Source organism: Hydra vulgaris, chromosome 08 (assembly GCF_038396675.1).
Source record: "Hydra vulgaris chromosome 08, alternate assembly HydraT2T_AEP".
NCBI classification, from domain to species: Eukaryota; Metazoa; Cnidaria; class Hydrozoa; order Anthoathecata; family Hydridae; genus Hydra; species Hydra vulgaris.
In genome coordinates this window covers 48,034,474-48,048,770 of record NC_088927.1, presented here as the reverse complement: position 1 = coordinate 48,048,770, position 14,297 = coordinate 48,034,474, and the positions used below count along the sequence as shown (strand labels likewise).

Sequence of the window (14,297 nt, the reverse complement as noted above, 5' to 3'; positions counted from 1 at the left end):
GAGTGATTTTATTAGGTTTAGCGGGAAGTTAGGTAAAATTCAACTTTGAAACATTTTATCAAAAAAATCATTTTATATGAAGATCAACTTGAAAAATGGAAAAAAAAAAAAAAAGAAAAAAAATGAAAACTATGAGAAAGGTGCCGATGATGGCATATTAACTTTGAAGCCTCATAATTCAGTATTCTGAATACTAAAAATAAGTTTTAACTTGGATGCATTCTATGTAACATGTAAAACAATGAATCTCAGAATTTTTAATAGTTTTGCTGTTTTTTCAAGTTATATATTCAAAAAAATGTACAAGTATGCCATCATAAGCAACCAACTGGTCCTAAGATGGCATAAGGTAGACCGGGGCTAGTTAGCATCAGGGGTAAGGTAAGTTGACAATTTCGTTTAGTATCAGAGCTTCCCAACAGGAATGCCAGAAATTTCCTTCCTAATTGAGCGTTTCATCGCTTCCCTTTTACTTTACTAACAAATTAATTGAAAAAACATACCAGACATCATAGTTAATATGCCATTTTCATTTAAACAAGCTGTCTGCCTTGTTCAAAATAATAATAATAATAATAAAATAAGTATTCAAAATATATAAATGGATTAAAATTACATCACCATATCTCAAAATTAATGTTTGTTAATTATAAAAGCAATATTTGTACAAAAGGTATGTATTTTCATTAAAAGTAATGTAAAGTATACAAATGTAGAACTAATAACTTTTTTTTATTAATATTTAACAGTATGCCATCATAAGCGCCATGCCATCATAGGCACCTTTCCCCGAATTATCTACGATAAAACCTAATATTTATAGTTTCTGAGTTATGCTCGGTGAATACCATTGTAAAGTGAGGTTTTATGATTTTAAAAGTTTAAAAGCAACAAGACTACTTTTTTTTCATATTATTGAAGTATAAGCAGAACTTTTAGTTTAAACAAAAAGAATGGAAGAACAACGGTGCGGTTATCTAAAAACCATCATTCGAAACCACTTAATTTTGAAGCTCATAGGTAATAAGTTCAAAAAAGCCCAAATGAAATTTTATAAGGCAATGCATTGAAATCAAGGACAGATAACGACATGATAAATCGATGGCTCAAACAATGACGTATTAAGATAAAGAGATAATATATTATAGGAGATAATATATAAGAGATAATAACAAACAATGACGTATAAAGATAAAGAGATAATATATTATAGGAGATAATATATAAGAGATAATAACAATGACGTATTAAGATAAAGAGATAATATATTATAAGAGATAATATTTAAGAGATAATAACAAACAATGACATATTAAGATAAAGAGATAATACATTTAATAATTTGCTGTGACAGTATTTCTTTCAAAAATATTCTCACATTTTGCAGTGAAGTTGCTTTAACAATACAATATTACCTCCTAAGCTTCGTATTTTATTTTGTAAGAAAGGTAATATGAAGCGATAAAAAGTTTATGCCTTAAAACTTTGGACCTTTACCGTTTTTCCCTTAATAGCTGATTTTTATATGTTTCTTTTTAAAAATAGGCCATTTTTTGACTGTTCACTCATATGTTTACGAATAATACTGCTTCAGTTTCTTTAAACCATTGAAATCAAAATTAAGTACTCTTTCTAAAAAGCATAAGATACATAGGGGGCACTTCCCTGTTCTAAGATGAATAAAAACACCTAGTCTTGATAAAGAGTTGATAGAGAGTAAAACAAGTGACAAAACAAGCAAAAACTGCATTTTATGCCTTTCAGAGACAAGATAAAAATATAAAGAATAGAATAAAGAAAAAAAAAAGTTATTCCAAATCGTAATCCAAGAAAAACTTCTTGAAACTGTTTAGTTGATAATAAAGCTTGATTTTAGAGAAATATTTATTGTCCATCATGTCATTAAAATATTTCTAAACATTTTATGGAAATAAAGTAAATTTGATAAAAAAATCTGATTCAAAAACTAATTCCTAATTTACTGAGATATTTATTTCTGCAAAAACTGTTTCATATGACCAGTAACAACTTTATTTATTTTATAAAACTATGTTGTCTGGTAAATTTTTTTTCAACAAGCATGTGCTTTAAAAGACTTTAATTCTTATTCTTTCATATTTAAAATCATTTTCAAGTGATTTAATAAAAAATATTGCTAATATTTTTACCCCCAAAAATATTTTTTGAGATAAATGTTGCTTAGAAATATCTACCACATGACAAATCACTCCTCAGATTGTTTTTTTAAAATTTATTTCAAATTTATTAAAAGCCTGACATACTTACTGATCAGTCCATTAATTTGAATGTTATTTTATTCTTCAGCATTGTTGTTAGAGTTAGTGTTAAACTAAAAAACAACAAAACAATGTATATATATATATACACACACACACACACACACACACACACACACATGTTAGAGGTCGGCATCAGGTCAATAAAAATATTTCAACACAGTCACCACCACCACAAATGCGGTAGTGGTGTAGTGGTAAAGCGCTCGCTTCATAAGCGAGAGGTTCCGAGTTCGATCCCCACCACGTACCTGGTAGTACCGTGCTCAACTTGTTTCTCCGCGCAGCGGCCTTGTTCGTCGAGGTTCGTGTTTCGGAGTTATAAAGTTGAGAGAGGGTTATAACCGCTATTAAGTAGCCTCCTCATCTGTAGTGGCCTTCTTGGCCTTGAGGAGGTGAAAAAAAAAAAAACAAAAAAAAAAAAAAAAAAAAAAAAAATTATATATTATTAATTTTTGCATGCAGACACTTTTAGAGAATCTGGTAGGCATTTGCATGTAAATTATTTGTTTGTCATAGTAAATTAAAGATAGATTAGCTTTTGTGTCAGCATTGCCGAATGCAATTTATTATAAAAAACCTCCAAAAGTTTAAAAACTTAAAAAAAAAATTTTTTAATTGATAGATATCCTGCCCAAACCAAACCCTTAGTCAATGTAGCAGAATGTTCCTTGCATGCTGTACCTATTCCGGTCAGTGGATGTGTGTAAACTCCCTGTATGTTCTACCTATTTAAGCCAGTTGGTGTATGCACACACCTGACATGTTCTATCTATTTAAATCAGTTGATGTAATTGTAATGTAAATATGATAATACACTCGACTGTACTAATTCCTCAATAAATTAGTCAATTAAAAAAAAATAAAAATAAAAAATTAAGTAAAACAAACAAAATTAGTAAAAAACAAAATCATTTTTAACTAAAAAAACTTTTTTTATGATTTGTTAAAAAAAGATAAAACTTAATTAGTTTCCTTAATTATTTTAATGATTTTTTCATATTATACACTTAATTTTTTAAACTTAAAACACAAATTGTGAAGAGTCTTTTTTACCATAAACAACATTTGTAGGTCAATTAAAGGGATTAATTTATTTCATGGTTGCTACTGAAGCATTTGGACTTTTTAAAATTTTCTTTACGTTAGTTTATTTATTTTTATGAAACTTCACTTTAGAAAAAAGTAATTAACCCTTTTAGAGTGCCCATAATTCTCCAATGACAATAAAGCACTTTAAATTCATCTTGAAAAGTTATGCTAAAGTATTTTATTAAAAGATAGAAATAAATAGAAAAAGGGTTAAGAGGGGTTAAAATATATGAATAAAATTTTAGAAGAGATTTTATCAATACAGTTTTAAAGTTTATTTCTTGTTAAAATTAAAACAACACATTTATAAATTTCTTATTAAAAGTAATTCACTTTATCAATCATTTAGTGCTCAGTGACCAAAATATTTTTTCTATCACAAGAATCTTTTAAAGGTCATCTTGATGAATTTAAATCTCAACACTGAAACATCTACAGAAAATACTATTGATGATAACTTTATAGAGTTTTTCAATTTTTGCATAAAAAAACAAGGTTATTTATTTTCCTACACAACACTACACTAAAATTTTAAAAATTAATTAAATAATAAACAAAAAACAATAATAAAAAACACATATCTGATCAAAAAAGGAGTGAATAAACACTTGTTGATAATAAAATAATAAAAATAATAATAACAATAATAATTATAACAAGAATAAGAAGAAGAAGAAGAAGAAGAAGAACAATGAAATAAAGAAAAAAAAAAGAAGAAAAGAAGAAGAAGAAAAGAAGAAGAAAGAAGAAAAAGTGTAAGTATAAGAACAATAAGAAGAAGAATAATAAGAAATAATGATAAGAAAAATAAGAATAAAAAGAAAAGAAGAATTAGAAGAAAAGAAGAAAAAAGAAGATAAAGAACAATAGTATACAACACTTAAAATATACAGCAAATAATAAAAAAAACCCCACTAATGTCACTGCTTAAAAAAAAACAGTAAAAAATTACAATTATTTTATTATAAAGTTTAATATTCATGTTTCTGCACTAATGCAATTCAAATGGACGTCATAATATAGTTTTGTTAATTAAAGCAACATTTTGGAAGAGAATTCACACCACGCGGATCCTTTACCACCCTCATGAGATCTCTAAGAATGTTGGAGCTGTATTTAAAACTGGGATAGGGATTAAGATTTTTGGCTTTTGTCGTGTAGTCCTATTATATTGCAATATTGACTAGCATGACATAGAGTGCAGGCGGTGAGATCTGTTGCAAGGACACGCCCCGGACGAGTGACGTTAGTGCAGGTCTCGGGCTCTTCGAAACGTCATTGGTGATCGCAGTGCATTCCAGAAGAGAGGGATCGCCATTATCCACTACTTAATTCTGATTGGTTATCATGGCACCAACATTTTTTTACCTCTTACACCCACGTATTATAGCGCTTTGTGAGCTTTATATTATGAATTTGTTACATTAACAACATTTATATACTTTTATCTCACACAGGTGATTATCAGTTATTATTTATTATCTAGAGTTTAGACCATAAATAGTAGCACACTTATTAGCCTATTTTTTCTTTTATATTGCCGAACTATCATTTTTTATCATTTTACTTAATATTTTGTTATCTACTTATTTTATATTATTGTTATTGTGTGGTGCAATAATTTTAGCCATGGTTGTCATTAATAAATCAGTGAATCTATATTGACTTTTTTACTCATAGACCATTGTTTTATCATTTGTTTAGGATGACTAGAGTGTGAGTTATTGTTCACCCTATCCCTGAGTCCCAAAAATTTTATTCTTCCTACAAAATAGTCTTTACATTCATTTATGATTCTCACCCAATGACATCATCTACAATCTACTTCTATTTTTACATCTCCCAGGTCTATGTAACTGGACTGCTCCGTTGGTTACTTTTAGCGATCTTTGTGTCACATAAACAAACAAATTTATTCTTTGTGGCTGGTGAGCCCTGACTTTTTCCAACATACACCACAACGACAAAACGGACATTAGGCTATCCCGCTGGATGTGGTTACGGCGCTCAATAACCTAATGGGTACGCTGACACTCACACACACATTCATTCGGAAGCTCCACAATGCACATCGGATCAGCACTTGCTGACTATGTGCTCGTATCTAAAATCTCACTCCATAGCACATCATTCCACACCAGCACGGGGCAGTAGCTCTTTTGGTTAAGAGCCACTTTACGGTAATTGAAATTAAAGTTTGGTAATAAAACTATTATCACTTAAACACAGGTTAGATTAACTTGCATTTTTTTTTTTTAAAGTCATAGCAACATTCTAAACCAAGATTAAAAAAATGTATTAGAAAAAAAACGTATTAAAAAAAAAATGTATGTGAAAAAAAGCCAAAATAAAGATTTCGAATCTTAAAAACTGTGACATCATTTAAAAGATTTCAAATAAAAAACAATCATTTTGAGACATCCAATCATTTCGAGTAATCCAATCATTAGTTTTTGATAATACCAATTATCCTTCACCTAGTCGAACGTTTGAAGATATTACCAGCGATATTGCGGAGTTATTGACTTTTTTTTTGCAACAAGTAATTCTTAAAAATTAAAGTCTAAATTATAACATCTAAAATTAATGTGTACAAGTTTCAGTGACAGTATAATGTCTTCCGTTAGGCCTAGATCTTTTAAATCAAAATTACAATAAGGTCTCTCAGTATTTCTTCACTGACAGTTTGGTTCAAAACACCTTATACAAATCTTTTCCTTTTTTGGTTTATGTGCATCTTTCAATGATACTGTCATGTATGAGGCATCACCAGTTCTTCATCATCCACCTATAATCTTACCACCACAAACTGGTACATTTATTCAATATGTTGCAGACAACGCTGATATATATGTAAAGCTTCACATGATGGGCATCATTGAAGTTGTTACCCTGAAAAGTTCAGTTACACAAGAAGATCAAATACCACGAATAAAGGAAGTCCCTTCAGCAAAGTCTCATGTGCCAATACAAAGCTATCAAAATGATGGTCTGGTCAGTTATAGTAAAATAAATGTGCAATATTTACTTTATGAAAGTGAAGCATCAGTATCTTTACTTCAAAAAGTAGATGCAATATGGTTCTATGGTAAATGCAAGAACTTATCATTACCCAACTGGAATGGTTTGGTCAAATGTTTAACAAGTAATATGATGTATTTTTCTAAATCCAAAAACTTTATTTTTACCATTTATTTACTAACCAGCAAGTAATTACAGTACTATATACAATACTTTAGTTTGTGCTTTACAAAATGCAAAAAATCATGTCCACGAAGCATGCATTATTACTTTCAATCAAACTCTGTATGCAAAAGCTCGAGAAATCGCATCTGCAGCACCTGACAGATCTGAATTATCGAAGATCGTAATAAGACTTGGAGGAATTTATTTAATTATGTCATTTTTTTGGTTCAATTGGTTATATTATATAAGGTAGTGGCATACAAGAGTTGCTCTTGTTAATTTATGCATCTAAGTCATTAGAAAAAATGCTTAATGGCCGAGCTTAACACGAGAGCTGTTAGAGCTCTTGTGTAAGTTTATAAGAGCTGAACGCATGGGAAATTGGCAAGCTTATAAAACAGCATTAAAGAAATGGTTCCTTATTTCCACACATCAAAACATTTTCCTTATGCTAAGTCTGCGCACTTGTATTTGCAGGATATGCTAGAATTGCGGTAGTGGTGTTGTGGTAGAGCGCTTGCTTAATAAGCGAGAGGTTCTGAGTTTGATCCCCACCACGTCCCTGGTAGTACTGCGCTCAACTTGTTTCTCCGTGCAGCGGCCTTGTTTTTCAAGGTTTGTATTTTGGAATTATAGAGCTGGGAGAGGGTTATAACCACAAGTAGCCTCCTCATCTGTAGTGGCCTTATCAGCCTTGGGGAGGTGAAGTAACAAAAAAACAAAAAAAAAAAAATTAGAGAAAATATTAAATTGCAGTGTTTATCAAATATTTATTGAATGATTTTTCACCGTTAGATGTTGCGATAAACTCAGTTGTGGTACTTTAACGGATATGATGATTAAGCAATCAATGATGAAATCAATGAAGACAAATGGAGGTATTGCTCAAGGAAGAAGCATTAAAAATAGGGTTATAAGTAAATGGGTTTATGGTATGCATGCAATGAATACTGTTTGAAATATTTAATATCAAATTAATACACGCTGATAAAATACTTCCTTATTTAACCATGAGTAGCACCATAAAGGTTCATGATGAAAAAGTACCTGAAGATCCAGTATTGTTATTTCAACTTATGAGTAATACTAAGACATTTGAAGATGAAATTGAAAAGTTTTTTGAGTATGAACTAGCCCTCTATTCATTATCACTGTTTGATTAAACTAGAAAAAACAAAAAAATAAGCTGATTACAATTGCTTTGAATCAGTGAATATTAAAAATGACAACGCAAATGCCAGTTACATCATTGATGAAGGATATTTATTACACTGCGTTGTGTGGGATTGAGAAGAAACATACAACGTTATTTTTGATACATACATTCAGTATGTACATAGATATTTTGGTCATCAAGTCCCTATAGTAGTATTTGATGGTTATACTGATTATAAGAAAAATGTTAAAGCTGCAAAACAGCATTGTCAAACCACAATAACATCTTCAAATTTAGTTACAAATGGGATGTACGTGGAGACTTTAAGATGCTAGCGTTTCTTCTTGGTGTACAAGGAGGATACACAAAGTACTCATGTTTTCTTTGTTTATGGGATAGCAGGGCTGCGGACCAGCACTTCACGAGATGTGAGTGGGCAGTGAGAGAACATTTGAAGCCTGGTTCGCGCAATGTTATTAATCAATCCCTGATACCTGTTGAGAAGATCTTACTACCACCCATTTACATTAAACTAGGTTTTGTCAAACAATTTGTCAAAGCATTTAACCCAGCTAGTGCAGCGTTCCAGCATATTCAGCAGATGTTTCCAAAGGTGTCAGATGCAAAAATTTCAGCAGGTGTATTTGTTGGTCCGCAGATTAAAGTTATGTTGGCATGTAAGGAGCTGGAGGACAAAATGTCTGCTGTTGAAAAAGAAGCATGGATTGCGTTTAGACATGTTGTTCATAGTTTGTCAATAAAGTCAATAAAGCTGCATTACCTGCATTCACACTTGGAGTTTTTCAAACTTAATTTGGGTGATGTGAGTGAAGAGCATGGAGAATGTTTTCATCAGGATAACCATGCAATGGAGAAAAGATACCAGGGCAGATCGGATGCATCTATGATGGGTGACTACATCTGGTGTTTGATACGCGATGACAACAAACTTCATAAAAGAAAACCATGTTCTTCTGTTCACTTCTAGTGTTTTTTGAGATTTTGAGAGATATTACATTAGAACATAATGTAACATTATGTAATATATGTATGTAAGGTGATGTAACATGACATTTTGTAACATAACATAACATTTAAATAATAATAAATGTTATATATTGACTAAAGTTGTATCTCATGCAATATGATTAATAATAATTTTGATCAAACAGTTGATTTAATAAAAAAACCAATGTCATATTCAAACTCAGCATACTCAAATTAAATAAGAAACATCAAAAAATTTCTATAAACAGAGGAAAAATTTTTTTTGTTACATTGTGTTACTAGTATAAAAGTATAATTAAGTAGCTTTTGTTTCTTACAATGTTATTTTTCTTGTTTTTTGATTTAAAAACTCTTTATTCACATCATGGAAATCAAGATTTCATGCTAATAGATATTCTATACATCATGGAAATCAAGATTTCATGCTAATAGATATTCTATACTTAAAATGGCAAGTTCATTGGTTCATTCTTCTCCAATAGTTAAGCGCAAAAAATTCTTTAAATTAATTTATTGAATAAACGCTCACTTAAGGCCACTGTAACTGGAATTAAAGAAAAATATGCAGTGCAATCACTAGATTTCTGAAGAGTTCACCAAGCTTCATTTCAAAATTTTTAAAAAAAAAACAATGGAAAAGCGGCTACTCTCAAAAGTTTGCAGTGTGAATTTTTTCATGTGAAGCAACTCTTCAAAAAATGGAAGCAGGCACTCTGCTATAGACAGTTTTTGATATTCCCATAAAAAAGAGAATATAAAGTGAAGATTTCTTAAATTGCTGTGAAACAAGCATTTAAACAATTAACTGTAAAACCACCTATAAGTTTAGGTTGTAACATTAAGGTATGGGGCTGTATTGGTCAAAGCGCCAATGATGACATTGTAAAAATAGAAGGAATAATGACAAAAGTAGTTTATTCAGACTTTTTAAAAAAGTCATTCTTTTTCTTTTGAAAGTTGGACTAATAAAAAGCCATTTATTTTTTTAAAAGAAACCAACCCAAAGCATAAATCCTAAACATAATATGTTTGACAATTAAGTTTAACAATGAACAGCAAACATAACAGAAGTTTGACAATTAACAGCAAACATAATAAAAATTTGAGAATTAACAGCAAACATAAGAGAAGTTTGATAATTAACAGCAAACATAACAAACAAGTTTGACAATTAACAGCAAACATAAGAGAAGTTTGATAATTAACAGCAAACATAAGAGAAGTTTGACAATTAACAGCAAACATAAGAGAAGTTTGATAATTAACAGCAAACATAAGAGAAGTTTGACAATTAACAGCAAACATAAGAGAAGTTTGATAATTAACAGCAAACATAAGAGAAGTTTGACAATTAACAGCAAACATAAGAGAAGTTTGACAATTAACAGCAAACACAAGAGAAGTTTGATAATTAACAGCAAACATAAGGGAAGTTTGACAAATATATTAACAATCATGAATTAAAATGAATGAAAAAAAAAAATTTTAAACAATATTATCTAATAGTATGAAAAATGACAATAATAAAACTGTGCCAAGTTTTTCTGGCTCTTTTAATTAAAAAGTAATACAATATTGAGGCATTCCTATGAGGCATTCCAGTCAGAGCATTATTTAAAAAAAGTTACATAAGAGTAAAACAAACATTTTGAAGTCACAGTAAGAATTATAATATAAACCCTATTCAAAATTTATGTCATAAATTAAAATTAAAAAAAAAAAAAAATTACCTTTGAAATTTTTTCTTTCACTTGTACCAAGCAATCACTAAAAAACTTGTCACGTGATTTCAGGTTTTCTTCAATTAATTGATGAGGGCTTAGGTTGTCCTTATATTTAAAAAAATCAACTTCAATGTTGTTGTGCCATTTCTGCAACTCCTTTACTCTTGCCTATCATAAATATAATGGAAATAGACTACTAATTGTTGAAACTGTTGCAAACTGTGTTGCAACTATTAACTAAGTCATAAACAGGGTTTGTAGCCAAATATTTATATAAAATTCCCTGACTTTTTTGAATAAAATCAGATGAATTTCCTAGACCAATTTTAACAATCGTTTTTATAAAATGTTTAAAATTACTACCTACTGTAATGGAAATAAAATTGTACATGCTTTGTATGACTAAACTTATAAAACTTAGCTCTTCGTTAAGTTGGATATTAGTATGGATCTTATTAAACATGTTAGTATGGATCTTATTATTAAAGATGACTAAGAATGAACACTAAGAAAAACATAAGTTTCAGAAAAAATAAATGAATAGCACCAACAAAAATATAATAGCTTAATTGTAAAACGAATAACTTCTCAATCAGAATTCCCTAACTTTTCCATGACTATCTTAAGAAAAAAAAAAATTTCCCTGATTTTTCAGGTTTTCCATGACTTTAGCCAAAATTAACTAATTTTCCAGGTTTTTCAGGTATGGTACGAACCCTGATTAATGTGTAAACCAAAACCTTTTTTTGTCATTTTGTAATAACAAACTTTTATATTTTTTTGTTATACTTTCTTTCCTATTTGTATTTAATACTTGTATCCAATATAAAAATTGCTTTTTATAATGTTTCTACTGTTATTTTGTTGAGTTGTTCTATACTTTGTTTCACATGGACTGGATCACAATAAAATATAAAAAAGCTGGGTGTTATATTTTGTTAAATAATGTGTTAACCTTATGACTTTTAATATTTTTCTGACACTTTGTTGGATTCATTTTATTTACATACATACAATTTTTAAATTTCACAGATTTACATACTATCAAAGTTTGTTCAATAAGTTTAGTAAGATTCAAGTTTCTAAATCTTTCTTATACTATAAAATGACGTGTTTTAAATTTATTTATTTATTTATTTTATTTTTATATTTATTTTAAATTTATTTATTATTTATTTAATTTATACACTGCTTTAAGCTCATCATAGCTTGCTATGCAAATCATTTGTATATTATAAAAGTTTTATAGTATATTTCATTTAAAGCTTACTATTTTGTTTATTTATAAAATGTTACAACTATGTATGTGTAAAATGATTGGTTTAAACGTAAATAGTTATATAACTGTGCATGAAATTAAAATGTAAAGTGAATTATTCAATAGACTGTGTTGGTATGTGCACTACAAATTAACAGACAAGTTTTAGTAGTTGTTTTTTTCATTAAAAAGATATTTGTTCCCTAGAATCTGTTATCTCCATCATATTTAGATTTACCTTATACACTAAATGTAATCTCCGTTATATTCTGTATCATAAATCTGTAATCTCCATCAAATTCAGATTTACCTCATACACTAAATGGTCATCAGTGTCATGTTTAACATACTCAATGAGTAACATAATCAATGAGTAACATAACATAATGAACAAAAATCAAGGACAAACTTTTGATTATGCTGGTATGCATCTTAAAAAGCCTTGCTTCTCACATGGCAAGTTATATTGTTGCGTTGGTTTGAAAAAGTTCTAACTGATTTTATTATATTAGGAGAATAGCAAATAAATCTTTTTTTCTTTTTTTCAATGTCTAAATAAAAATATTTATATGATTATTTTTTTATTTATTTATGTATTTTTATACATCAATTAAAAAAAGACTATATAAACAAATAAAAAATCATTAATTTTAAATAGCTTTAACTAAACATTAAAAAATAAATTAAAATATTTTTTTTAAAATTCTCTTAATATAGAAAATTTCAGTTAGAACCCTGTCGCAACAATATGTCATTTTTTCAAAAAACAAAATTGTTTAATAGTTTAGTTTTTTAAAACTGCTAAACATTTATTATAAAGTCATTAAAAAATTTTACGCCAACAATGTCTTTTTACCATAGCTTTCTAATTTTTTCAGTCCTGAGTTTTTGTTTACAGTCCTGGCTTCGTTATTTTATTTTGGTTTGGCTACTGATAAAACATTATTTTATTACTGTAAATTTTCATGACTTACATTTTACTTTGTTTATCACTAGTCAACAGTTAGCAGGAAACTTAAACTTTTCGCAATGAAAATAACAATGAAGGTTTTTACTGCTAACTTCGTGTTAAAAATAATAGTTTCTTTCATCCCTGGTCTTATGAATAATTACTATTTCAGTAATTATTTATTAGACTAGGGATGGCACAAATCAAATCAAAATCAAAATGTCTTAGAATGCCATTGTTGCTTCCGAGCTGAGTACAACTTCAAAAAGGTGGAAAAATATTCATAATATGGATAAAGGAAAAACACTTCACAAAATAAGTAAAAAAAATGATGACAAGAACAAAATACTTCACCATTTTGTTTATTATACTGGACAGAAAAATTTTAATGTTAAAAAAGTTAAATGAACTTAAATATTGTGAAACAATCTGTTTAGCTTCGGGTGGATTAACACATATTCAAAACAAGCCTCAAACGGCTAGATATTATTGTGAAAGAAAAGTGTTCAGATATTATTGTGAAAGAAGAATTAACAGATTTAGTAGAGCTGAAAGACACAACTTGTTAATACAAAAGAAGGCCTCGACAATTAAAGCTAATTTACCTATCCAGTAAAAACCTAGCAAATAACCACATGTCAATATAACTATCATGTTAGATGCTATATAATATGATAATTCTTGTCATATATGACAAGAATTATCATGTCATACAGCATGTGATATAGCTCTTTTATGATGCAATAATAAAAGGTTATGCCCACCTGTAACATTTGGTTCAAAAGCTGAGTGGTACTTAATTCGTGAAGAGCAATGCTGTAATCTTCATTATTCTTTTTAATCTGGTCTTCTAGAGATTCAATTGCTCTAAAAAAACCAGCATTTTATAATTATTACACATCACATACATAACTGTATTATGTACACATAACTATACACTATATAAAGAAATAAAAATTTCATGTTATGCTTATTTATACACAATGTTCATTTTAGAACTTTCAACCCCTTCTTATTTATATATGCCTTATTTTAGGACTACCACCTTGCCTCTAAAGACTTCCCTTTGAACAAATTTATCATTTTTTTTAAAAAAATAAGAAAAATTAGTTATTAGAATTTGAAAATCAATTCAATATTAAAAGAAGACAATAAAGAGTATTGATTGAGTTTAAAAAACCAATCAATACTCTTTATTGTTTTTTTTTTACAGAAACTGTCACACCCTACTGCACGCCTACACATCCTATTGCAATATTTATCTATTTTTTTAAACTCAATATCAAACATTTATCAATTTTTATATTTATTACAGTCTTTAGGAAATTAGTCAAGACTTAGTCTTAACACAGGTGCAGTATACTGCATTAATCAACAAAAGAAAGTTTGTTATAGCTTTTCCCATAAACTTGAATAAATTTTATTAAAGGAAGCACGTTGAATCAACATTAATTATGTTGAATGATATTTAGCTTTTCCCATAAACTTGAATAAATTTTATTAAAGAATCAACATTAATTATGTTAAATCAACATTAATTATGTTGAATCAACATTAATTATGTTGAATCAACATTAATTATGTTGAATCAACATTAATTATGTTGAATCAACATTAATTATGTTGA

General features: G+C 28.7%; 1 protein-coding gene across 2 annotated transcripts in view; it reads right to left on the bottom strand.

Annotated features, from left to right (window-relative positions):
• Positions 1–14,297, bottom strand: part of LOC100204563 (uncharacterized) — a 42,406-nt gene that overhangs the window by 264 nt on the left and 27,845 nt on the right. For both annotated transcript variants that reach the window (XM_065803844.1, XM_065803845.1), the window contains 3 exons: positions 13,435–13,537; positions 10,470–10,631; positions 2,287–2,350 (listed from right to left, as the gene is read on the bottom strand). In XM_065803844.1, the coding sequence (XP_065659916.1) occupies positions 2,315–2,350; positions 10,470–10,631; positions 13,435–13,537 (301 nt within the window). In that variant the 3' untranslated portion in view covers positions 2,287–2,314. The remainder of the gene's footprint in view (positions 1–2,286; positions 2,351–10,469; positions 10,632–13,434; positions 13,538–14,297) is intronic.